This window comes from Pseudorasbora parva, chromosome 10 (assembly GCF_024679245.1).
Source record: "Pseudorasbora parva isolate DD20220531a chromosome 10, ASM2467924v1, whole genome shotgun sequence".
Lineage (NCBI taxonomy): Eukaryota > Metazoa > Chordata > Actinopteri > Cypriniformes > Gobionidae > Pseudorasbora > Pseudorasbora parva.
Window position 1 is genome coordinate 35,145,525 of NC_090181.1, and position 27,850 is coordinate 35,173,374.

Here is a 27,850-nt window from a genome sequence, read left to right on the forward strand (position 1 = left end):
CGTCTTGTGGGGGCCCAGCATCTAAGCAGAGAATGAGCAAGTGGGTGGTTGAAGCTATCTCACTTGCTTATGAGGCGGCTGGTCAGCCTTCTCCTTTGGCTGTAAGGGCCCACTCTACTAGGAGTATGCCGGCTTCTAAAGCTTTGTTATCAGGGGCATCCCTGAGTAAAGTCTGTGATGCGGCAGGGTGGTCCTCGCCGCACACTTTTGTGAGGTTCTACGAGCTTGACCTCAACGCCACCCCTGGGGCACGGGAGCTCGTTCATTAGCCAATGGTGGACGTGGGTATTGTCGTTCCAGCAGCGGTGACGCAGCTCAAGTTCCCTTGAAACGGGAACGTCTTTGTTACGTATGTAACCTTAGTTTCCTGAATAGGGAACGAGACGCTGCGTCACCCGGTCATACTCCCTGTATGCCCGTGAGCGCTTACTTCAGGCTTTTCAGAAGCTAGTACCTGTTTGTGTTCACGGGTCCTTTATAGTTTCCGGGTCGATGACGTCACCCGCCTATGACATTCCGTCATCTCATTGGTTGGTTACATACGGTGACGCAGCGTCTCGTTCCCTATTCAGGGAACTAAGGTTACATATGTAACCGAGATGTTTTCGCTGTTTCTGGGCAGATGGTAGACAGCGTGTACAGGCGTAGACAAGCGATTTATTGCTGATGTCAACATTGTGGATCAAGTGGCCCATGGTGGCGGTAGGGTTATAGCATGGGCAGGTGTATGTTATGAACAACGAACACAGGTACAATTTACTGATGGCTTTTTGAATGCAAAGAGATACCATGACGAGATCCTGAGGCCCATTGTTATGCCATTCATCCACAACCATCACCTCATGTTGCAGCCTGATAATGTACCATGTTGCAAAGATTGGTACACAATTCCTGAAAACATCCCAGTTCTTGCATGGCCAGCATACTCACCGGACATGTCACCTATCGTTTTTTGAACAACTGTCAAGTCAGCAGTCTTCCTCATGATTGTGTAGCCTACAGAACTAAACTGAGAGACCATTTAAAGGTCTTTGGGCCCCAATTTATATTAGGTGGCCTTAAGTACTATGTACTTACATCAAAAAAATAAGTGCAATGTACTTACTGTGTTCAAATTGTATTGCAAAACACCTTTGCTGATATTGAGGTGGGATACGGGTAGAGTTAGGGACAGGTGTGGTGGTGTGGGTCAGTTTAAGGGTAGGGTTAGGTTTAAGGGAAGTGCCAACTGTGTAATTACAAATGTAACTTTTTTTTAAAGTATTTTTTAAAATGTAAGTACAATGTAAAACATGTATGTACACAATAAGTGCATTGTATCAATTGATTAATTACAATGTTAGTACATAGTAGTTAAGGCCACTTAATATAAAGTGGGTCCGGCCTTTGCAGGTGTTTTGAGTTAATTAGCTGTTTAGTGTGGCACCAGGTATGTTCAATATTGAATCTTTTCACGATATTCTAATTTTCTGATACTGAATTTGGGAAATATTGTCAGTTATAATCATAAAAATTAAAAGAAATAAACATTTAAAATGTATCAGTCTGTGTGTAATGAATGAATATAATAAACAAGTTTTAGTTTTTGAATGGAATTAGTGAAATCAACTTTTTTGATATTCTTATATGACCTTATATTCTTATATGACGATATGTGTGTGTGTGTGTGTGTGTGTGTGTGTGTGTGTGTGTGTGTGTGTGTGTGTGTGTGTGAAAGAGAGTATGAATAAACAAAAACTGACTTTAAGCAGATTTTACATTTATTATAGACTTTTAAAAGCCAAGCCATCCCAAATGTCCACAATACTGTATCTGGATAATAATCTATTGCATTGACTTTTGCTAAATTATTGCACTTTTTAATTGAAAACCTGCATTTAAAAAAAAATCATGAGCTTATGCATCAGAAACAGAAAAGCCTGTGAGTGTACTTCTCAATAAAAAGTGTGTAAAACAAAACCACAGGTTCACATTTTGTACACATTACCACCATTAGCAATAAATATCAGCTCTTCAAACAACTGTACAGTTTGGATTTATCCTCATAATGGTTTCATTAAAGAAGAGAAATTATCTAATAAAGAGTCTTTCAACTCTTGCAGGAAGTCCAGCACACTTTCAGCATAAGAAAGGCACTGCTGGTGAGGGTTATAGTTCACATTTTTATACCAAGTCTCTTTCCAAAACTATCGGAAACATTTTTATATCATCATATAAATTGTTTCAACTCCAAGTTGTCACATGCTTGAAATTAAAGAAGTCAGGAAGCTAAAGAGTCCTTTCTCAAACCAGCTGGATTTGATTCTCAAGATGATGCTCTTGCTTCATCACTTCCTGTGGAAGGGTTTAGCTGATCCAGCAGCTCCAGGAAAAGGGAAACCCGCTGGATGAGTGGGATGGACTTTTCAGCCCGTAGGACGCGAGAATATACGCTCTTGTAGATCTTCACCTGCTCCTCTTCTTTACCACTACAGATGAAAACACAAAACCCCGCAGATTGAAACACTATAAATGCTATTTGTTTCTGTATTACTGGATCTTTTGCAGTGATTTTATCAACAACTAAAACTGAAAATTCAAAATAAAACCATTAACAAATGTAACTGTAACAGCATTTTTTTATCATTTTTTAAAAATGATAAAAACAGACTAAACAACAAAATATTCACACACAAAAAAGAACTCAAAATATTAACAAATACCAAGATAGCAATGATTAAAAAAACACACTGGTTTGTAGCATAAATTGAGATAATATGGTACTTGTATATTTTTGTATCCCTCACCTGAGTTTACGTTTGCTTGCAGTGCTGAGTTTAATCAGCTGCAGCAACAGGAAGGAGAAACTGGGCTCGAAGACGCCAATTAACTTCACAACCTCTTCTGTGTTCAGCTCAGAAGAGGAAGAGCTATCTGAACCCTCATGGATTTCTTCAGGTTTGTCTTCTGCCGTCAATATCTGTCAACATATGTCACATGTAAAAAACGGACAATCCTCAAAAAGAACAATTATTATTATTATTAATAAATGTTTTAATGTATTTATAATTATTATTATTATTATACAAATTAACATCTTGAAATAGTAATGTTAATAAAAGGCACTTATCTAAAGGGAATTACAAACAATAATAAAAATAATAGTTAATATAATAATAGTGAATTATTATTAAAGCAGCACTAGGTAACTTTTCAACCTTCATAATATATTTTCAAGACTCTTATGATGATACATCGACTTACAATAGGTTGACTGACACGTCTGCCATAGCTTGATGGGGTCTGTATCATTTTTAATCGTACTTTTAAACTTTGGATTTCGGATAAGAACCCGAGAACAAAAAGAACTACAAAATTCGACTGCTTTACGGCATATACGTCACTTCCACCAACACCCACACTTCCTTAAATTCAGACGTGCGAGCCCAACTTTGTTCGTCGGATAATATAGTCATGTCCGAAGCAGCACAGACAAATAAGCAAGAAAAGGATTTGTTGGAGGAAAGCAATAAGAGGAAACGAAAAAGTGATGGGATTAAAGGGAGGACGAGGATCAACATTGGACCAGCGTTTGCTCGTTGGCGTGAGCTGAAGGAGGCGTGCCCGACCGATGCTGTCATGCTTGTTATGGTGATTACCTACCACTCAAACATTGAACTGAAGTATCATATAGATTCTGTAAAACGGTAACCAATAGACTACTATAATGACGCTGGCTTGTAAACGTGAGCATCGCAATTATTTGGCGTTTGAAAAAAATAAAACCCATGAAATTATATTCATATGACATGCTGAAACATATGCCACTGACTGTACCTGGGATGTAGACATTTCACACCCGATGCCAGAAGAACACCTGCATGTAAAAACTCCTCCTGCAGTGTTCAGGGGAACTGTTAGTGCTGCACCAACCAGTGGGCCGCTTTTATGAAGTTATTGGGCCCGCCCCGCACCACTGTATATATTTGTACAAATCCCCCGCACCCACGACCATTAAATAGACATACGGGGTCCGCGGGTTATGAGACCACCCACGCATCACTAGTTCAGGGCTATCAGGGTTGTCATGTCAACAAATGCACGCGCGATGGCATCCCCTGTTGTAGGATGACAGCTTACGACAGTAGCTGAGGACATTATTTTTTCCCAACTGTAGGGAGACCCCGAGAGCAAAAGTTACCCAGTGCTGCTTTAATAATAATAAAACAAATCTTAAAGCTACACTATGTAACTTCTCTGTCCGCTAGAGGGCGCCTATTCAAAACAAAGGCGTAGTTTGAGCACAGCATCTTGGGACATGTGGTCTTCACCTCACAGCCGGTGGAAAAGAATCAGGGTAGGACTCAGGCATAAATCATGTTCATGGATGCGGTTATAAAAGTTAATGTAGTATGAAATAGAGCAGGACCGAATGTTGAAGGAACTGAACAAGGCCGCTGGAGTGATTGTTACACAAACACACGGCTCACAAGCAGCGGAACTTTTATTATGAAGGGACACAGTCGCCGACGCCATTTCTGCTTTAGTTCATAAGTATGAGGTTACGCAGCTCTGTGTCATATTAGATACATTTAAGTGTGTTTAAAATGATGTTATGATGTTACGCAGTGGCTGCTGTGACACTTAATGCACGCTGCTAAGAGTAAAGCGTTTCTGCCAAATAAAACCAGAAACCAAGGGTAACGCAGATATGACGCAATTGACAGGAAACTCCCTCAGATGTCCTGGCTCCTTGGTTAAAATAGTAATTTTCTCACAATTTACAAATAGTTGGACATTTTTAAGATGAATATTTTTAGGTCAAATTGTTACTGGCCTGGTGGTTTTGGGGGGGGGAATTCTACATTGCATTTTACTGCAAAAATACTACATAGTGCACCTTTAATAGAATAATCTTAATATAATGCACTTTTATCCCACTTACAAATGAGAAATGTATGTTATTATTATAGTAATGATGATAAATATTAACAATCTTCATATAATAATCTTATCATATAAAACACTTATCCAATGAACTTGAAGTTATTTAAATTAATTAGTGTGTGTATATGTGTGTGTGTATATATATATATATATATATATATATATATATATATATATATATATATATATATATATATATATATATATATAAATATTAGCTTGACAGCCCTACTATATCTATCTATATGGCTGTCAAGCAATGTTTAGTCGGTTGACAGCCGTGTTAAAATTTTTCAAATGTTTAATTACATGATGTGCCAATTTATTAATCAAATTAAATTACCCCCTAAAAGATCATTTAAAGTAATCATTGTGTTGGACGATAAAAGCATTGATTACACATTAGAACATTTATCCAAATGATTTACAAATGAGTATTAACAACATTAAAAATTTGTGTCTATGTTACCTTTTCCTGTTGCTCCAGCAGCTCTTTATGAATGAGTTTGAATGCGTGACGGGTTTCACACATGATCTCCAGAGCCCCGGTCAATGTTTTCAGTTTCACAGCACTGCTGTTCTGACCTGAATGCAGACACACAACAGAAAATCCGGTCTGATTTATGTAACATCTACCTCTTATGGCTGATATTTTCCGCAGTGTGCATCTCTTACCCGCCATGGTGAACTCAGCGAAGGCCACTCTCTCCAGAAGTGTGCGGAGCAGCTCACACGGAGCGTCACTCAGACTTACAAAGAGCCGCACAGCCTTACTGTAATGCTGCTCTGCCAGAGCTTTGTGCTGCTTACGAACGCTTTCGTCTCCAACCTGAGAGAGAGAGAAACGGGAGGAATGATCCATGTGGGAAAATGTTAATGCTCATTGTATGCAGAAGACCTGTGTTTGATGATGTACCTGGTTGCGGTAGCAGCTGTGGTACATGGAAGCCAGTCTGTGGTGGATGGTCGCAGCTCTGTACTGGTAGAGCGGCTGACGAGCGGACTCCGTATGCAGGTCGCAGTACTTCAGGGACTTCATCATGGTCTCAGTGACTTCCCTCTCGATCTGAAATGCATTACGCTCATGTCATGTGGATTTCATCATTTCAGCAGTGTGTACAGGCTGAATAAAGTGTGTGTGATACCTGTTCCTGTGCTTTACGGGATAGTGGAGCATAGTCCTGGAGGAGTGTGGCCAAAGTGAAATACGTAGTCGAGAGTTCCCAGTTTACAGAGTCCCAGACGGCTGAGTGACTATCCCTGCAGCTCAGAGACTTCAGTGCCCTCTGGTAGTAATCTATCGCCTATTGAAAAAGTGAAAGAGAGAGAGAGAGAGAGAGAGAGAGTGAAAGAGAGAGAGAGAGAGAGAGAGAGAGAGAGAGAGAGAGAGAGAGAGAGAGAGAGAGAGAGAGAGAGAGAGAGAGAGACTGTGAGCAACAACAAGCACCCTTTATCTTTTTTATGTTCCTTTTTGTGGATGATTACATTTACATTAATTAATTTAACAGCTATTAATTAATAATCATTTAGCAGACATTATTAACATACAAAATGGCCGAAATTTTAAAAAAGGCTAAAAATATATGCTGTTAAAAAGTTTAATAATGATACAATTATACAAAAAGAAACTATTTTAAAATAAGAAATGAGTGATTATTATACATATTACAAATTAGTGATATATTATGTTTTTGTTTTCAGCTAAGTGCATCTAAAATTTTGGGGTTTTGACCCAGAATTTTAATTTCATGCATTTCCAAATAATAATAATACATATCAACATAATGCTTATTATTATTAATATAAGAGACTTTTACACAAGTGATGTACAAATGAGAAATTATAATAATTATACAAATTATAATTTTTATTATTATTAAAAATCTTAATACAAAATCCTTGTATCCACTTTTTATCCATCTACAAGATGATTATTAATCATTTTCAATTGTAGATGGATGAAAAAGTAGATAATTGTCTTATGATTATTGTGTTAAGATGAATTTATTAGCATTAGTATCACAATTATAATTTTTTGTTAAGAAACTTAATATAATAATCTTAAATAAAGTCATTTATTCAAGGGATATACAAACAAGTTTATTAATAATAATTATTATAATAATAATTAGCCAAATAAATATAAATTTAAATGTTATAAAATATGTAGATACATATCTTAATAAATTAATATACGAAATATATATATATATATATATATATATATATATATATATATATATATATATATATATATATATATATATATATATATATATATATATATATATATATATATATATATATATATACTCATTATACGAAACTTGTATCCACTTTTTATTAATGTACAAGACCAATTAATATTATTAATAATAATAATAAAAATTGTATTATTATTAAGAGCATAACAATTATTATTATTATTTATATCTATGTATATATAATATTTTTTTAGTAGGCAAATTATATCCTGCATTGCAGAAGCTGTTTCATGCTGACTTTAAGACAACACCTGAATTGTTCAAGGCTGTATTTGTGGCTAACCTTGTTGTAATAGAGAGCCTCTTCAGGTGAGAACTCCCCACGACTGTGCTCTGATGTCACAACGCAGTGAGCCTGAGCGCAGATACGCATAAGCCGGCCGATGTTACACAGCAGCAGGGCTGTGTTTACAGAGTCTGAAATCATACTGAAATCCTGCATGCCCTTCTCAAAACACGAAAAACTCTTCTTCCATAGCTCCTGCTCGGCCACACTTACACTCCTGCGCACTGGAAGAAGAAAAAGCTCTACTTCACACACAACTCTGTCAAAAGATTTGTTGTTTTTATACATTTGTTATTTAAATCTAACAGCAAACCAAAACGCACTTACCTCCTTCTTTCTCTGCCTGCATGGCCGCAGCCTGGTTCATGTAGAAGACGCCCATCTCGTTGCGGATGTTCCCGAGCCGTTTCAGAACCTGGCACAGCTGCTCCTGTCCCAGGTCCTTCAAAACTCCTGAGGTCAAAAGGTCATGGGCGGCCTCATAACACTTGCTGCTGACAATCAGCTGGTACTCTGGGTCTGGGGCCAGATCAGTGGCCATGCTAAAGGCTGAGAGAGAAAAAGAGAAATTTCAGGTCGAAGCTGCAGTCATAATTCACAACATATTATGATCTCTTCAGTGCAGAGAGTGTGTGATCTAGCATTCAGACCTTGGCAGGAGCTCTCCCGGTGTAGGCAGTGGAGGATCTCTTGGTCTTCTTTAGTCTGGTAGCTGTACTCTTCCAGATATGCGGCTCTGTTTGAGGCATTCTGGGCCAACATAAGCTGAACATCTCCACATAGAGACAGACACTGACAATGAAACAGAAGCACATGGGGGTGGAGACCACCACTGATGGAGCAGTACGCATCTACAGAGAGAGAAAACATAGTGGTTTAAAGAACACTATGAACACTATGAAAACATATGCACATACACAGCATATACACTACCATTCAAAAGTTTGGTGTCGCAAAGGCTTTTTAAATGTTCAGCATCATTACTCAAGTCCTCAGTGACACATGATCCTTTAGGAATCATTATAATATGATTTGCTGCTTAAGAAAAATGTATTATTATTATCAAATATTTTTGTGGAAAACGCAATACACTTTTTTCAGCATTTATTTGACATGGAAAACTTTTGTATCATAAATGTCTTTACTGTTACAAAATGCTAAATAAAAGTATTAAAGGGATAAGTTCACCCAAAAATCATTAATTACTCACCCTCATGTCGTTCCAAACCTTTAAGTTTACCTTCGTTTACCTTCGGAATACAAATTAAGATATTTTTGATGAAATCCGAGCGCACTCAGGCCCCTTCATAGGCAGCCATTTAATTAACACTTTCGAGGCACAGAAAGGTAGTAAAGACATTGTTAAAATAGTCTGTGTGACTCCAGTGGTTCAACCTTAATTTTATGAAGCAACGAGAATACTTTTAGTAAGCAAAAACAAACAATTTTCAACAATTTCATTCTAGCCTGTGTCAGTATCCTACACACATGAAAATCGTTGTAAATACAGTGCATCTCCTGTCATCACAAACGTGTCGTGGTGCTCACGTGAACAGCATCGGCTGCTGCAGAACTCAAAAGGGCTGGCCTTTGAAAGTGTTAATTAAATTGCTGTCTATCAAGGGCTCAAACAGCTCATGAAAAATATCTTAAATGTGTGTTCCGAAGATGAATTTACAGGTTTAGAAAGACATGAGGGTGAGTAAATAATGACAGAATTTTCATTTTTGAGAGAACTTATCCCTTTAATACTTTTATTTAGCATATACAAAAGTTTTCTATCTCAAATAAATGCTGAGCCACAACAATATTTGATAATAATAAATGTTTCTTAAGCAGCAAATCATCATATTAGAATTATTTCTGAAAGATCATGTGACACTGAAAACTGGAGTAATGATGCTGAACATTTGAAAAGCCTTTGCGACACCAAAATTTGAATGGTAGTGTGTATGTCCTAAAGTTTTCTGATGATACTGAAAGCTGCATGTTGTTACCGTGGCACTGCAGAGCCAGTTTGATGTAGCGCAGTGCCCGGCCGTACTTCAGCAAGTTGCTCGCAGCATCTGACAAGACGTAGTATGCTTTGGACGCTTTCAGGAACAGCTGCAGTTTCATACGATGCTGCCATGTGCCCGGTAACATCCCGGAGCGTGTCGGCATTTTCAGTTCCTTGTTAAATGGACCGACTGTGTAACCAAAATGATGAGTAATGCAGTAAGTGATCAAATAGTGGAAAATAATTCAGTTTCCAAGTGGATGAAGGGATAGAATTACTGACCTCTGTCCAGCAGTAGAGCAATCTCTTTCTCCACGTCTCTAGCTCCATTTTGACCTCTCTCCTCATATTTTAGAGGGATGGGTGTGCTGGGGTCGGCCGCAGGAAGGACACTCTCTTTCTTTATGCTGTTATCCACTGCTTTTAAACCCTACACACAGAAATGTAAGGTTTTGCTTTGGTTCACATTGGTTAAAATACAGACAGACAGTGAGAGAGGGGGGGGGGGGTGGATGGATGGATGGATGGATGGATGGATGGATGGATGGATGGATGGATGGATGGATGGATGGATGGATGGATGGATGGATGGATGGATGGATGGATGGATGGATGGATGGATGGGTAGTGAACAAAGACAGGCCACAGAACTGAAAAAAGAAAATGCACATGAAAGAAAATGAAAACAAATATGAATCTACTGTTCTCACTTTCAGAACGTAGCTGAGAACCAGTCGGCATTTCTCCTCCTTGTCTTGTGACACAGGAAATGCATAGTTGGGCTGGAAGGGAAGATAAGTGTGAAGTCACTGTTAACATAATGCTGATGTAAATTCATTAAACAAATTTGTTGCAGGTGAAAAATAAACCTAAATGAACAGTTTGATTGTCAATACTGTAGACAGCTTATATAATATATGTATAAACAACAAAAATATCTCCTACTCTGATCTGATGTGTGCTCTTGTATTTCTCTGGAACTGACAGCTCTCCCACTGACTTAATGACGGCCACAGCTTTAGAGTCGTCCTGTGGCTCAGAGGAGGTGTTGTAGGAGCAGCTCTCGTCTTCATCGTCCTCCTCCTCCTCTTCATCGCTGTAGCTGTCTTCAGATCCCCCAGCCCTCAGTGATTCCCCGTTTCCCTCGTCTTCACTCACATCATCCAGCTGAAAGAGTTCTGCCAGCATGTAGTGAGCAGAAGCGATGATCTACACCACAAAACAGAAGGAAGCGGTGAGAAATCATGCACAAAGCCACAGGAAATGTAATAAAGCTACATACCTGTGGATGTCTCTCCTCATCCAGCAGTTTAATGCAGTTGAGCAACAAAGTTCTGATTGTCCCGTAGTTCTTCCTGTTTTGACTTTTCTTTAGCATCATGTTGCTGGCCACCCTGTCGTAAAAAAACACCAAATCGATTTCTCTCTGATACTAACTGAGCAATGGAAAATTACAGTGCCCCTATTATACTATTTTAAAGTTTCCTAATTTCGTTTTGGAGGTCTCCAAGAACAGGTTTCCATGCATCCAAGGTCAAAATACGGTTTCACTTTCTTGTAATATATATTGCACTTAGGTAATACTGCAGCCCACAGCTGATTTACAGTTGTATTTCAGACAGTAGTAATGTGGGTTAGCCGGTTAACCAGAGACCTACACAATATGAAACACAATACGCGGAATAAATGGACAGGCAATATGCTAATGTTTATGGCTTGTGATTAGTTTAAAAAGCGATTTGTTTAATTGACTCAAGAGTCGACTCTTACTTTTGAGAAACAATAACTTTACATACGGTGCACTTTCAGATTTAACTTTGCAGGATGTTTTCAGTCACTAAGAACTGTTAAACACTACATGAAAGGTAATTTTCAAAAATCCATAATAGGAGCACTTTAATTAATGGAAACGGAACATGAGAAAGGTAGATATGAAGATAAATCATACTTGTAAAGAAGAACAGCTACAGGAAGAGTGAAGGGATTCTGGCATTTCTCCTCTGCCGCCTCCTCACACAGAGTAGTGAGGTCATACAGCTTCACGATGTCACTTCCACTAGCTGGATGGAGAAACAGACAGACATTAGTTTATATTGTTTATAAATAAGTTAGCAGCAGATCCTTTAAGTCCTGTAAGATGCGATGTAGGGCCTCCATGGATCGTACTTGTCTGTTCAGCACATCCCACAGGTGCTCGATTAGATTGATATCTGGGGAATTTGGGGAACATCTAAAAAAAAGCAAAACATCATACTGCCTCCGCCGGCTTGCCTTCTTCCCATAATGTGTCTTGGTGCCACGTGATGTAAAAGAAAACGTTAATCAGACCATTAATCAGACCAGGCCACCTTCTTCCATTGATCCGTGGTTCGGTTCTGATGGTCACATGGACAGGGGTCAGCATGGACACCCTGACTGGTCTGCAGCTATGCAGCCCCATATGCAACAAACTGTGATGCACTGTGTATTCTGACACCTTTCTATCAAAACCAGCATTAACTTCTTGAGCAATCTGAGCTACAATAGCGCGTCTGTTTGATCGGACCACATGACCGCCCATGACCCTGTCGCCGGTTCACCTCTGTTCCTTACTTCAACCACTTTTGATAGATTCTGACCACTGCAGACCCTGAACATCCCACAAGAGCTGTAGTTTTGGAGATGCTCTGACCCCAGTCATCTAGCCATCACAATGTGGTCCTTGTCAAACTTGCTCAAAGCGTGAAGCTAAAAAGCAGATTTGTGTCTGAGATTTCTGCACTGTCAAAGAAAATCAGCAAAACGTGACGACGAGCGGCGGAGAATGCTGAGTGAAGGTGGAAGAAAGTGAAACTCACATGGCAGATGCATGCACGCACGCACGCAGAATTAGAGTGCAGAGAGAGTGGAAAATGTGATCGCCGCAGTAAGTTAACGACGCAGATTAAAGGCACAAGTAACTTCTGCATGAAAATTGATGAATGCAGAACACTTAAAAGACTGCCGTGAGTAATACAAGACGGGAAACGCATCAAAAATCGGCCGTCTCGGACACTGATGGTATGAAAATATCTATCTTTGATTATATGAAGGACTGATTGTCACTTAAATCTGTGTTATTTGACTATTATAATGCACAATATATAAAGATTAGTTAATTATGTGATGCTGTGTGTATTATTTAAGTGCATGATGCACAGTTTATTGTGTAAAAAATGCAACTTTGTGTGTTTTGTGTGTCACTATTTCAGAAGAACTGAAATAGTGACCTGTACTACTGGTTTACTTAAATAGTTCATGTAAAATGATAATGTTATGCTTTAATAAATATAAAAGTAAGCTCAAACATGTAAATTAACAAATTTAGAAACAGATGTATGTGGAAAAGTCTTTATTTACATTGCATTTGTTCACATTTAAGAATATAATCTTAAGTAATTATGATTTATTTTCTTTGTTTTTCTTTTTTTCTTTAAGTGTATCAACCTTATCGAATCATTGAGCCAAACTGTAAAATTACTGTTTGACCTGACAAGAGCTAGAAAGTGATTTGGAGTTGTTCCCTGTGTCCCCTGTGATTGGCTGATTCTTTGTCGAGTTAACTACTATTCGCACGGGATTAGTATTATCTAAGGACCTCTGTGATTTAGAAATGACTCCCCCACATCTGAGTTTTGCGTGGCGCATTCGCACAGGATAAGCAAAGCCTGTGATTTTACTCTAATTTACTGACTTCTCCCAGATATGATGTCAAGACTTGTAAATGTTTTTTCGCTATAGCTATAGCTGTATGAAATCATAAACAGGCATCGATATCATTTTGATTATTTTATAGTAATAAACAATTTTATTCAGTTAGAGAACAGACGCCATGAACTGAGCACAGACCAGCGGAATTATTAGGCAAGTTGTATTTTTGAGGATTAATTTTATTATTGAACAACAACCATGTTCTCAATGAACACAAAAAACTCATTAAAGGTGCACTATGGAGCTTTCCGTCCACTGGAGGGCGCCTATTCAAAACAACAAAACAATTCAAAAACAAATCGTAGTTTGATGGCGCAAAGTGTGAGCGCAGTATCTTGGGAGATGTGGTCTTCTCATCACAGCCGGTGGAAAATAGGACTCGGGCAGAAATCACGTTCATGCATGCGGTTATTAACGTTACTGTAGTCTAAAGCAGAGCAGGACCGAGTGTTATGGACCGGAGCACAGCTGCTGGAGCGATTGTTAAACAAATACACGCCTCGCGAATACCGGGACTTTTATTATGACGGGACGGGACACTTTCGCCGGGCGCCTGCACAGATCCGCTCTTCCGGTTATGATTTTGAGGTAATGTAGCTCTGTTTACCATATTAGATATATTTAAGTGTGTTCAAAACGATGTTTTGACTTTACTCCGTGCGTTCACTTGTTCACACTGCTAAGAGTAAAGCACTCCTGCGAAATAAAAGCCGAAACCGAGGGTAACGCAGATATGACGCAATTGACAGGCGACTCCCTCAAATGCAATGTTGAAACGTCCCTGTCCTTAGTTAAAATAGCAATTTTCTCACAATTTACAAATAGTTGGAAACTTCTGGGATATTGTAGGTACTCAACTGAACAACATATATAACACCGGCCTAATGGTTTTTGGATATTTTACTGCAAAAATACTACATAGTTCACCTTTAATATCAAAGCTGAATATTTTTGGAAGTTTTAGTTTTTACTTTTAGCTATTTTAGGGGGATATCTGTGTGTGCAGGTGACTATTACTGTGCATAATTATTAGGCAACTTAACAAAAAACAAATTTATACCCATTTCAATTATTTATTTTTACCAGTGAAACCAATATAACATCTCAACATTCACAAATATACATTTCTGACATTCAAAACCAAACAAAAACAAATCAGTGACCAATATAGCCACCTTTCTTTGCAAGGACACTCAAAAGCCTGCCATCCATGGATTCTGTCAGTGTTTTGATCTGTTCACCATCAACATTGCGTGCAGCTGCAACCACAGCCTCCCAGACACTGTTCAGAGAGGTGTACTGTCTTCCCTCCTTGTAAATCGCACATTTGATGATGGACCACAGGTTCTCAATGGGGTTCAGATCAGGTGAACAAGGAGGCCATATCATTAGATTTTCTTCTTTTATACCCTTTCTTGCCCGCCACGCTGTGGAGTACTTGGACGCGTGTGATGGAGCATTGTCCTGCATGAAAATCATGTGTTTCTTGAAGAATGCAGACTTCTTCCTGTACCACTGCTTGAAGAAGGTGTCTTCCAGAAACTGGCAGTAGGACTGGGAGTTGAGCTTGACTCCATCCTCAACCCAAAAGGACCCACAAGCTCATCTTTGATACCAGCCCAAACCAGTACTCCACCTGAGTACTGGCGTCTGAGTCGGACTGGAGCTCTCTGCCCTTTACCAATCCAGCCACTGGCCCATCCATCTGGCCCATCAAGACTCACTCTCATTTCATCAGTCCATAAAACCTTATAAAAATCAGTCTTGAGATATTTCTTGGCCCGGTCTTGATGTCTCAGCTTGTGTGTCTTGTTCAGTGGTGGTCGACTTTCTGCCTTTCTTACCTTGGCCATGTCTCTGAGTATTGCACACCTTGTGCTTTTGGGCACTCCAGTGATGTTGCAGCTCTGAAATATGGCCAAACTGGTGGCAAGTGGCATCTTGGCAGCTGCACGCTTGACTTTTCTCAGTTCATGGGTTATTTTGCGCCTTGGTTTTTCCACACGCTTCTTGCGATCCTGTTGACTATTTTGAATGAAACGCTTGATTGTTCGATGATCACGCTTCAGAAGCTTGGCTATTTTAAGACTGCTGCATCCCTCTGCAATATATCTCACTATTTTTGACTTTTCTGAGCCTGTCAAGTCCTTCTTTTGACCCATTTTGCCAAAGGAAAGGAAGTTGCCTAATAATTATGCACACCTGATATAGGGTGTTGATGTCATTAGACCACACCCCTTCTCATTACAGAGACGCACATCACCTAATATGCTTAATTGGTAGTAGGCTTTCCAGCCTATACAGCTTGGAGTAAGACAACATGCATAACGAGAATGATGTGGTCAAAATACTCATTTGCCTAATAATTCCCTGTATAATGCATAATACTAGTCCCGTGCGAATAGGGCTATAGAAGCAAATATGTAAATGTAGATGTAAAATTCCCAGATAACTCGACACTTACGCTTGCCCATTTTTCCTGCTTCTAACACATCAACTTTGAGGACAAAATGTTCACTTGCTGCCTAATATATTCCACCCACTAACAGGTGTCATGATGAAGAGATAATCAGTGTTATTCACTTTACCTGTCATAATGTTATGCCTGATCAGTGTATATATACTATGTATGCATGTGTAAAATTAAGAACATAAGCCACCCACCCTTAAAGAGCCAGTATGTGTGTCCTTCTTTGGTACAGTTGGATTTCAGGAATGACAGGATATTCTGTGCAATGTCTTTCACAACCCGTGTTGAGAATGTGGAGTTTTCCAAATCTGGGATGTCCTCTGTCTTTATCATTTCATATTTCTATAAACAAAAGTTGAGCCATTAGGAAAATCAACATTATTGTACATCAATATGTGCAAACCTAACAGATGGATTTAATAATCACCACATCATCTTACCTGCACAATGCCATTGACGTGAAAGCACATGACCAGCTCCGGTACATTACACATCAAATTATCCAGCCAGTAATCAATTCCTGTGAGAACGTTGATTGGTTTGTTGTTGTCCCTGTTAAGACAAAGTGAAATATAGAATATTTAAAAATAGGGATTGTATATATAGTGTACACTACCATTCAAAAGTTTGGGGTCGGTATGATCTTATGCTTACCAAGGCTGCATTTATTTGATAATAAGCATTCATAACCAGATAAATATATCCTAAAAGTATACGAGATGACACATACACACACACACACACACACACACACACACACACGAAAACATATCTAGGGCACTAACCTGAGTCGTAGACTGACTGCTGGGTAGCGTCCACCTCCAAATATAGGCATATTTGATCCCACAAGCATGTGGATGTCCTCAAATGTCCATAAAATATTACGGACAAAGTCATTCCTCAAACCCTGAGACAGTCAGAGAAATAAAGAAAGCTGAAATAGATATCTATTGTGATGTACAATGTAGTTGTGATTTACTTGTATTCATTAAATAAATAAAAACATAATATATAAAGTTATAATTTTTTTTTTTTTAAAGATGTATTTATTAAACGTGAAAACAAATTTACACAAAATTAAATATCTTAGAATTAACTTGTGAACTGTTATATAAATAGAAGACCATTTATTGTTATTTTTCAACAATGCCATAAAGGCATAATTTTTGGGTGCAAAATTTGACTTTGGATGGATGTTAGGGAATGGTGGGTAAATATCATTACCTGACTGTTTTCTCCTTCATTGAAAAGTGTGGGTAGATTTTGTTCTTTGGGAACTGAAGACACATGACCTAAAGTATATGTGTCCACCTGCTCCTGAAAGACACGAGTGGACAGGACCATTCAGCCTCAAATAATAGTACAGAAGAGAGCCACACGACTCACTTTAAACCGTAATAGAAGGACTAATACAATACAAATGCACAAAATGTTAGGGTGGCCACTGAAGAGTAGTCACTACCTAGGTAAAGGCTAATGGTGATCTAAATAAACAAATAAACACAATGAAAGTACATGACAAGAGCATTATAGGAAATGCTGCCCACACCTCCTTGGGTATCGCAGACTCCTCTGAATCAGTAGTGGAACTGCTGAAGGTGGCAGGCCAAGACGGTCCATCAGCTGCCGTCCCACAACCCTCCTCTGCTGCCTGATCTGTATCTGATGGCACAGGCACCGCAGTCCCATCACTGTTAATACTGAAACACAGAAGAGTTTTGTCTCTGTAAGTCATGGAAATTAGTGCTTTAATGAGATGGTCATGAGCCATCAGTTCTCACCTGTAATAGAGAAACTTTGAGAGGATGGCTTTTTCATTCCAGTGTTCTTTACTTTTCTTCTTTCTCTGCCACTTTTGGTCAATGAGACGCTGGTAAAACTCCTTCAGCCACGTCCAGTCACCAGTCTACAGGGCGGTTGAAATGTTAGTTTTACTTTAAGTTATCTACACTTCTTAAACACTCCTGTCATTCAATAATAAATGTTTTACTACTGTATAAATCCTTATTTATCTTAAGGTGTTGGGAATAATCAAAAGAAGGTTAAATGGAGATGCATTTAGATGCTCCTGAACAAAAATACAGTACAGCAAAGAGAAATAAGGTGACTATTTCTGGTTACCTGTGATGATCTCATAAAGAGTTCCTGAATGTCCAGTTCATCTAGCAGTAGAGTGCCGCCCACTCTGTGAACAGCCATACTGACATGAGACTTACTGTAGGGGATCTTCAGCAACTTCTTGATGTTCTGTTAAAGTTGAAAAAAGCAATGTAATATTTTTTTTTTAAACCAATCAATACATTTATCAGTAAGGCAACCAGTTATGGCAAAGCTGAATTTTCATAATAATTACTCTTCAGTCTTCAGTGTCACATGATCTCCATTTTAATATGCTGATTTGATGGTCAAGAAACATTTCTTATTATTATCAATGTTGAAAAATGTTGCGCTGCTTAATATTTTTTTGTGGAAACCGTAATAAGTCAGAATTCTTTGATTAAATCTTTTATAACATTATAAAATATATATGTATTTACTGTCACTTTCTATCAATTTAATGCATCCTTGGTGAATAGAAGTATTAATTATTTCTTTTATTTAAAAAACAATGGCTACGATTTACTAAAATGAGGTAATGAATTCTTAATTTAATAAATGCATGTCAGTCATATGCAGGGCTCTGTACAATTACATTCTTAACATCATTATACAAAACAATATGTGAATGGCATGATCGAACAAATAGAATTAAGAGTACTAGAAAGCTATTTAATAATTAGGGCTGTAACGATACACCAAACCCACGATTCGGTTCGTATCACGATTTTTGACCCACGGTACGATACAAACCTCGATATGGGGGGGAAACAAAACAGTTCAAAAGATATTTTGAGGGAAAAAAAATACTCAGTGTGTCTCCGGCATCTGCATGTTGGTTGTGTTGCCGGCCATTTGGGGAAGCTTCTTGAAACACTTACGGCAAATTGTGTGGGTCTTGTCAACTACACGATTTCCATCCTTGTTCTCCACCGGGTAGCCGAAATGTTGCCATACTGCTGACTTAAAAATTGGACCTGGACAGGAAGGATCATTCTGGGAGTTGGAAGGGGTGTGTCGCGATTCTGCCTTCTCACATCGCGATATAGGTTCGTGGACCTGCGTATTGCGATTTCGATTTCATACTGCATATCGTTACAGCCCTATTAATAATCATTTATGGTTTCATATTAAAAAAAGAGTTTGCATTCACAATACAACAAACTCACCTCTGAATCAGATACAACATCAACATCATCACCTATACAGTCGATGAAGTCGTACGCCATCCCAAAACTACAATGAACAAAGAAAACAGAAAAAGGCATGGAATGATCAGCTTCAAAAACCCTTCTAAACATGCAAACTCACATTAAATATAAGGTACTACTTTATATTAAGTCTTTAACTATGTACTAAGATTAAAATTAATCATTTGATACAATGCACATATCATGATTTAAATTGCACAATTCCTGCACATTATTACATCTGTAATCAATTTATGTAATGAAATCTATACTGACTCTTCCCTTACACCTTAAAGGGTTAGTTCACCCAAATATGAAATTGATTTCATTAATGACTCCACATTAATGTCGTTCCACACCTGTAAGACCTTCATCTTCAGACACAGTTTAAGATATTTTATATTTAGCCCGAGAGCGTATGGAAGTGTATGCTCACTATACTGTCCATGTCCAGAAAGATAATAAAAACATCATCAAATTAGTCCATATGTGACATCAGTTGGTTAATTAGAATCTCTTGAAGCATCGAAAATACATTTTGGTCCAGCATTGTCTTCTTTTCCTGGTTTGTTTTCAATCCTCAAATAAAGATTCAAACGGTTATGAATCAGTGGATTGATTCATGATTCAGATCGCCAATGTCACGTGAGTTCAGCAGTTTGGCAGTTTGACACGCCAATGGGTGAACTGGGCAGTTTTTGGGTGAACTAACCCGTTATAAAATTAAGGTTTAACCACTGGAGTCACATGGACTATTTTACCGATGTCTTTACTACCTTTCTGGACCTTGAAAGTGTTAATTAAATAGCTGTCTATGGAGGGATCAGTGAACTTTTGGATTTCATCAAAAATATCTTCATTTGTGTTCTGCAGATGAGTGAAGATCTAATTGGTTTGGAACGACATGAGGGTGAGTAATTAGTGACAGAACTTTCATTTGGGGGTGAACTAACCCTTTAAAGACACCTAAAATAAAGTGTGACAAAATGTCATAAGGCATACCTGGAGAAGGGTTTGCTTTTCCTGCTGGACCCGAGTACAGTGGTCCCCGCAGGGCCCAGATGAGCGTTCTCTCGCAGCCAGTTTGCTGGTGGTAGCTTGAGGTCGGTCTGCTCCTGCAGTAATGCATAGGAGGTGGGGGGTGGAGCGGCCGAATACTTCACGACCGCACGACTCTTCACTTCATTGTTGCCCAGACAAATATCTGACTCCTAGAGAACAAATGACAAATATTTAAAACAGAACTGGTTAGGATGCAAGTCATTCACCTCAATGGGACTGGACTGGTTATGTAACAAACCAGCCACATTTCCATTAACAATATGCAACCTAAACACACACACACGATGACAGTGTGAAATGCTGTCTATGACAGCCAGGCATTATCTTACTGTAATGACAGTGTGACATTACTATGTTACAATAAGTCTGGACCTGTTTGTTGTCTTCAGTGGCAGTGCTGCTGTGATCCTCCTCCTGTCCGGGGTCTGAGTCTGTCTTCTTATCCTGAGAGCTCATATTCACCACACTCATCCATCCAGAACCTCCGAGAACCACGTTTTACACGAAAGCAACGTTCGAAACACAATTACTGATTCTTTCACGTATAGACTGTACGTAAGTTAATCATAAATCTGCTTTACTAACTACACACTACAGCACACCATGTTGCTTGTTTCATCAAGTATCTCGCTGTTTTATCTTAAATATTGGTAACACATAAATAAAGAAGTCCGTCAGATTAATCGTTAACTCTCGGATCACTAAAAACATAAAAATGTGTGATATTTTCTAGGAGAAATCTATAGGTCTGTCACCTGGCAGCTTCTCAACACTCCAAACTTACTGTACCCATCACCCGGAAGTAGACGTGACGTCAGCGACGCGTCTTTCTAGAAAAGAGTGGAAAGATGTAGAAATGCTTTTTATTATAATACTAAATATACTTTTAAAGACATTGATGTGAATATGTTATATATTAAGAATATATAGGCTATATATGTGTAATACATATTCATTCAAATCGGTTTGTTTGTAATGTTTGTATTACTTTTTATATTTTATATAACAACACATTTTACGTAAACTTACATATTGAAATATGTTTTACTATTATGTATTATATTAAATTATAAACATATATCGAAATGGGTTCATTTTGTATATCATATAAAATAAATATGCCTACATTGATTTTATGTTATTTTGACGTTACTTATTTTATTACAATATTTTTTTTATCCGCGATATTTCCACATGTTATATGTTAACATGCATCTGTTAATTGTGTTTTTGTTCATGAATAGCTTGTGCGTTCTGTTGCCATGGTTTCAAAAATCACTGCGCTCTCACCTGAGTTCACCTAATGTAACTTTTAGTTAGGTGCTTATTTTAAATTCATGCAGTGACAATGAATAAAGGAGGCAAGAGATATTTTAATAAGAACCAGGGCGGAAACTGGGTAAGATAACCACACTTTACCTACCGTTAGTCTTTCCTAATTGCGTTTGGGCCATAGACCTAGTGGTTTTAGGCAGAATTTTACATTGTTCTTTCTTTCTTTCTTTCGTGAGTTATTCATTTATTTATCAGTCCGTTTGTTGTTTTCCCAGTTCGTTCACACTGGTATGTCTCAGACTGGACATGGACAGTCACGTGATCAGTGTACAAGCACAGGTTCGATGCTGGCGCATGGAATTCCTCAACCGCTGACACCAACGCAGGAGAGATATCCTAGATTATTTATCAATCCTGAAAAGGTTAGTCATTGCTTTTAAAATAAAGTGATATTTTACACTACACCATCTACAAAGTGTTACTGTAGGCTACTCAGTGCTGCGTAGTAACTGATACATAATCTGGATTACGTAATCAGATTCCAAAAATTAAAGGGATAGTTGGTTCACCAAAAAATTAAAATTATTTTGTGATTTACTCACCCTCAAGCCATCCTAGCCTAGGTCAGGTGTATATGATATTCTTCTTTCAGACAAACACGGCTGTTATTATTATTTTAGTTATTCATTATATTTAATAGTTAAACCTATTTAAAAATATATGTTTTAAAATCCTGGCTTTTCCAAGCTTTGGCTGTTAGAGAGTTTAGGGATTTAATCAAGGCCTTCTAAAAAGAAGCGATTGGTTTGTGTAAGAAATATATCCATATGTATAACTTTATTTATAAAACAACTCAACAAAAACAACATTTTTCTTTAAAACCTCTCGTTTTAGATTTTTTTTGACCGGTGTTTAGTTTTGCTCAATCCTCTGCACTTCAGTGTTCCTCAATGTGTCATGCCTCATGTCAGGGGTTACTCTTTCGCTGAAAAATTGCTGCATAGTTATTTTAGTTTATATTTAAAAAAAAAAGTATAATACATTTTTAAATACAAAAACTTACACAAGCTTCAGAAGGCCTTTATCAACCCCCTGGATGGATGCACTTTTTTGGCTTCAAAATCTCAACCCCAGTTCACTGCCATTATAAAGCTTGGAAGAGCCAGGATATATTTTTTTATATAATTCCAATTGTATTTGTCTGAATTGAAAAAAAGAAAGTCATATACACCTAGGATGGGTTAAGGGTACGTAAAGCATGGGGTTCATGCTGTTTCCTAATTTTAGTTTTCTTAAGAGTTCTCCAAAAACAGTTTCACATGCATCAAAGGTCTGCAAAATGCAAAAAAATCCCATAAAATACACTGCACATCACCACAGTATTCAATGATTCTCAAACGACTCGATGGATGAATCAGTCTCTGTAAATCCCACCTTTCTGCAAGCCTACTCTGCTCTGATTTGTCAGATGGCCCAGTCTACCGCATACAATACATGTATGGTATTTCAGAAACAAACGGCCATTAAATCTTAAATTCTTAAAGCTCATCGATTGTACACACTGTAAAGACTGTAACGATGATGTCGATTTTACATAAATCCCCGAATCGATGATGAAACAATGGAAGAACTAGTTATTCCACCCGAACCTTAAAGGAAATTTCTGTGACATTTCAGTGATGCTACTCAGTTTGAGGTACATTATGCAATAACGTGAATGGAACATTAAAGTTTGCAAAACAAATCTTGCTCCATGCTTTCATTATCTTTACTCAAAAGATAGTAAGAATGACAGACAATCTGCATTAATAGACTCAGTTTTATGTAATACTGCAGCGCACAGTTGATTTACAGTAGTTTTTCATACGGTAATAATCTGAGTTAGCCAGTTAGCCAGAGAACTACACAATATGAAACACAATATGCGGAATAAGTGGACGGGCGATATGCTAATGTTTCATCTTGATGTCACAACAAAGTGGCTTGCGATTCGTTTAATAGAATTACTTTTGAGAGACAATAACTTTATATGGTGCACTTTCAGATTTAAAACTTTGCAGGAGGTTTTCATTCACTTTCATTCACACAAAAATCCATAATTGGGGCACTTTAAGTACTTGTAATTAGATTATATTACATTATAAAACACTCTTCAGACTATAGTTACTTTTATATTGCTTGATTACATTATTCTCACAATGGCAGTCAATTATTCATAATTCATTAATTTTTCCTACTAGCCCAGTTTTTTTTTACCTTTCTAAAAAAAACTATTGCTTACATTCAGAATGTCTTCTAGGTTTGTGGAATTGCACACACAGACCAGCCACTATTCATGAATCTATCACTGAAAACTGAGACTCGTAGCATTTGATCTCTGGATTTACACAAATCATTTCACTTTTAAAAACAAGTATTTCCCAACATTGAAACAGTGCATATCTAATCAACTCCTGATGGACACGTTAATTATTATTTGAATTATCACTCAGTGAGTCATTCATGATCATTTAAATATGTATTACTGTCTTTGGAAGGTTTTGTTTTTCAAACACATTCAAATTCACATCATTTCATATTTACAATACAGGGATTCCCCAACTTTTTTGTTAACTGAACCTCTTTGACCTAATCTATTTACTTTTATATAAGTACCCCCCTGAGATTCTAAGTTACTTAGTTAGGTCAAAGTCAATAGTAATAAATAATTAAGAAGTTCATGGTTCTCTGATGTCGGATAATGGTCTCATGACATGCAAACCAAATATATTTGTATCTTTTTTAGTAAATAAAGTTTTAAAAAGTGTCATTTCATTTCATTACTCGCAAACCTCCTGCATTCCTTCATGAACCCCAGTCTGGGAAGCCCTGATGTAATGTAAATATTTAATGCATTTCATGTTGTTAAGAACAGAATGGAATATATTTTCTTTTTATTTGTATTTTTATATCAATACTATACAATATTATACTCAATCATCAATATGATAAATAGTCTAAAAGTAATTTAAAAATTGGTCAGATTATATTTGGCTACCTTAAATGTGTAATTTTATGTCATTTGGAATCAGTAACCAACTACAATGTGTACTGTACTGTAACCATTTTGATCAATCCACTATCACAGAGTCTTTCTGTTGCAGAAAACAATGGGTAGAGAATATCCATTGTCAGCGCATGATAACCGCACATCACTGCAGGACACTATCAATGTGTATGATCAGGTGAGTTCATCATTATGAAAAACAGTGATTCTATCTATTATATTTCATGTCTTTATACCATTTCAATGTGCATGTGTTTATTTGTAAAGGGTTTAGGCCGTAAGAAATGTATGGATGAGCGTCGCCAGCATAACTCTCATTACTGCCTGTGCCATCATTATGACACCTTGAGTCCAGTTAGCGCAGCACAGTGGGACAACTCTGCTTATCGGACAGACTTCCTGCCCAAACAGGAAACAGAGGGCAGAACGGACCCAATCAGAAGGCGCTTCCCCAGGGATCACTCGGCGAGGTCTCAAATAAACGCTGCGGCTCAGGCTGGGGAGTGTTTCATGTGGTTTGGAAGGGACGACTCGAACCAGTACACTTCACTAAGTGTACTAGCAGCCACCAACCACTCCTTAACACCCTAAATAAAACAACCAGAGATGATCATGACACTAAACATGATGCTCTGTGGGAATTTCTGAGAGGCTGCTCACTGGTGGAGTGTGAAGTCCAGCTCCCCCTCTCTAGATGTAATTTGGGAATAATGGGTGGAGCTAGAAGGTCCAAACACACCCTAACCCTACCTATAACGCTATCCCCCCACCCATTAGAGATGGAGCTGAATTAGCGCAACCTCGTGGCATCCAGAGAGGGGGAGCTGGACGTAATTTAATCTGCAGTGAGCGCCACTTGGAATTTCCTTGCAAATGTGTAATTATCTGATTTAACCAGCAGAGGTCACTCTCCTTTTTGTCTGTCCGTGCCACTCAACTAGCGTCACTGAACTTTTTTATTTGCTGTGTCACAAATTTTTAAATGTTTAATTCGGTGAAGAGTATAAGTGTTAGTGCAGTGTTTAATAATAATAAAAAAGACAAAAAAGGAAAAAATATGTCCTGTTTTAAAATTTCACCATTTTATGCAATATTGCAGTTTATTTTAAAAATGCATTTAAAAAGATATTTTTAAATTAATGTGCCCTTGTTATCTTTAATCAAAATAACTTCCTCTTCCTCTTGCAGCAACATAACAGCTGTGTCCGAAATCAATTTGTTTTGAGTAAGTAATTACTTCACAACTGCTGAAAATGTATATGTGTAGTATGAATGGAATCAGGGCGTACTACATTCACCATGTAGTAATTATCGAGTCAGTTGTGTCAATTCACTGCCATTCATATATCCTCTTCTGTGGCCTCATAGGATAGTATTCATGCTTCAGATTCTTGCTGTAAGAAGTAGGTCATCTGGGTACTTTCATTTGGACACATTTCTTTTGTCACATACTGTTTTTCACCCACTATATAGTATGGAAGTATGGGATTTTGGATGTGGCCCTCTGATGTGATTTACTAGCAAATCAAGTCCCGCCCTTCATTTTTACTTGTCCAAGAAGCTGTTTCACTCGAATATACTTCACAATAGACACAATACCCAATGAGCAGTTACAATGTCGACCCGTGAGGTTGTGGGGCCCTAGGCAAGATCATAAAAATTGGCCCAATTGGAGTAAAAAAAAATGATATTAAGATTGAGGGGCCCCCCAATATAAGACGGGGCCCTTGGCGACCGCCTATATTGCCTAATGGAAAGGCCGGCTCTGAGCAGTTAGCATCACACACTAGTTTGCTCAACAAACACACAATAAGATTGTCCCATAAGCTTCTTGATTATTAACAACAAAAACTTACACGTTTTGTCCATAAAGATAATTATCACAGATTACTAAATGCAGTCGCCAGAATAAAAGGCTAAAGCTAGGCTATAAATTACTTCTGACAACTCTTCCGGTTTTTGTCTAAAAACATTTTCACCGAATGTTTAAATTAGACTAGTTTATAAGAGCACAATATTAAGCACAATAAGACTGTAAAAGCGGCGAGTTTACCTGCTCTCTCGTGAAAATGTAGATCTTGTGTTCACCACAGACCTTATTTCAGCCAATTAAACAAAATAGCCTACCATTTAAAAAAAACACTGACTTCGGGACAATAGAATCAGAAGGGCAAAAATGCTAACTCACTTCCACATTTTGGCCTACAAAGAGATGCCATACCTCCAGCACGCTATAGAGAAGACACTTAACTTTAATTTCTTGTTGACTTTTACTTTGTCTTAGCCTATATTATACAGTATGTCTTAGAACAACCTAAATCAATATAGAAATTACTGTGACAGTTCAGAGAAGATTTTGACAAATTATTAATAATAACAATAACTGCTTTCATGTCAGATTACTGGGGTCTCTTTTGCTTTAAGAGAAATAACTGAAATGCTAAAGAGAACTCCTTTGTAATTTTTCTTTCTTATGGGAGTATTTAAAATGAAATTGCCGTGTAATGTGGCATTTTACTTATCCGATGTGGTTCATAGAAAGAAACAGTGGGATCTGTGGGGATACAAGGGTAAAAAACTCAGTGACGTTTAGGCTAAAGCTCAGTATCCTGCCTTTGAAAGAGATTAAACAGTGAGCGGCATTACATTATCTCAGCTTCAAAGAGAGCCTGTAAGATTGCCATCTTATTCAAGCAGGTGTTGCATTTGAAACGGCAGCTGTGTCGCTATATGCGTGCACCTGGAAAAGAGCAGCGAGGAGAATCCTCTGTGCTTTCTAGATTTCCTTTAACAATGTGTCCAGATAGTAAAAACAGTAGGAGAGCTATTGGGGGAATTGCTCTTGTTTTTTTTTAGCCTTTATTCTGAAAATGGCATCTAGTAATTAGGTATTTATTTATTTGATGGTAATGAAGTTTTACACATTACATTTCTTTCATAACCTATTCATGAAAGATAAGACATGTTGCCATGGTGATGATGGCACAGAGAATTCTCTTAACATTGTCTGTTCTGTTTATTGTCTGACTTACTCTGGTTCTGGGCAAAGTGATAGGCTTTGATTTTCCAAATGCTATTGATCTTATTATTATTTGTCTCGGTGTTGCTATTTATTGAGAGCACATTGCAATTCTCTCTGTTGAAAGGCATATTGAAAAATTGATTGCTGGACACAAGCTTTGTGGAATGGAATGCAGAATAACCTGGTTGAGATCAAAGAACTGCATCTCATTGAGATTAATCTTTTATTGTACTGTTCCTTTAAATGTCTGTACACACCAATAGCATCTGAGTTGAGTTAAAAAATAAAAGTGCATTGGCCTTCATAACAGGAAACATGAAAGTTTTCAATAGGTGTTTACATTTCCGGTGATCTGGGAAATGCTAACTTTAGCCTGCTTGCATTGAAAGCATATGATCCCACCCTTCCTGCAAATCAGCGTACAAAGCCACGCCTCCTCCAAAATATATAAATGCACACAGGCGACGAGAAACATATTGGATTA

The 27,850-nt window shown here is 37.8% G+C and overlaps 2 protein-coding genes across 6 annotated transcripts; one reads left to right on the forward strand and one right to left on the reverse strand.

Moving 5' to 3' along the window:
- Positions 1–1,738: 1,738 nt before the first annotated feature.
- Positions 1,739–20,806, reverse strand: edrf1 (erythroid differentiation regulatory factor 1). 2 transcript variants are annotated; one of them, XM_067455968.1, is made up of 25 exons: positions 20,396–20,806; positions 19,964–20,172; positions 18,941–19,007; positions 17,796–17,921; positions 17,456–17,580; positions 17,224–17,374; positions 16,899–16,985; positions 16,460–16,581; positions 16,115–16,226; positions 15,869–16,016; positions 11,424–11,535; positions 10,758–10,869; positions 10,421–10,684; positions 10,186–10,257; positions 9,758–9,905; positions 9,474–9,665; positions 8,127–8,327; positions 7,804–8,025; positions 7,474–7,700; positions 6,072–6,230; positions 5,843–5,992; positions 5,602–5,755; positions 5,396–5,511; positions 2,787–2,959; positions 1,739–2,468 (listed from the first exon to the last, which is right to left on the reverse strand). In XM_067455968.1, the coding sequence occupies exons 1-25, from the start codon at positions 20,492–20,494 to the stop codon at positions 2,306–2,308; spliced, it is 3,711 nt and encodes a 1,236-aa protein (XP_067312069.1). In that variant the 5' UTR covers positions 20,495–20,806; the 3' UTR covers positions 1,739–2,305. The 2 variants fall into 2 exon arrangements, with proteins under 2 accessions (XP_067312069.1, XP_067312068.1); XM_067455967.1 differs by having other exon boundaries at positions 16,899–16,991; positions 20,396–20,805.
- An 18-nt stretch (positions 20,807–20,824) lies between these two features.
- tex36 (testis expressed 36) lies at positions 20,825–25,352 on the forward strand. Of its 4 annotated transcripts, none has more exons than XR_010908092.1 (5): positions 21,289–21,422; positions 21,574–21,720; positions 24,442–24,522; positions 24,612–25,006; positions 25,163–25,352. XR_010908092.1 is itself a non-coding variant. In XM_067455971.1 (4 exons), exons 2-4 carry the CDS (start codon positions 21,589–21,591, stop codon positions 24,933–24,935), a joined length of 537 nt encoding a protein of 178 aa, XP_067312072.1. In that variant the 5' UTR covers positions 20,825–20,873; positions 21,574–21,588; the 3' UTR covers positions 24,936–25,352. The 4 variants fall into 4 exon arrangements, 2 of the variants coding, with proteins under 2 accessions (XP_067312072.1, XP_067312071.1); XR_010908091.1 differs by having other exon boundaries at positions 25,169–25,352; XM_067455971.1 differs by lacking the exon at positions 21,289–21,422 and adding an exon at positions 20,825–20,873 and having other exon boundaries at positions 24,612–25,352.
- The last annotated feature ends 2,498 nt before the right edge of the window (positions 25,353–27,850 follow it).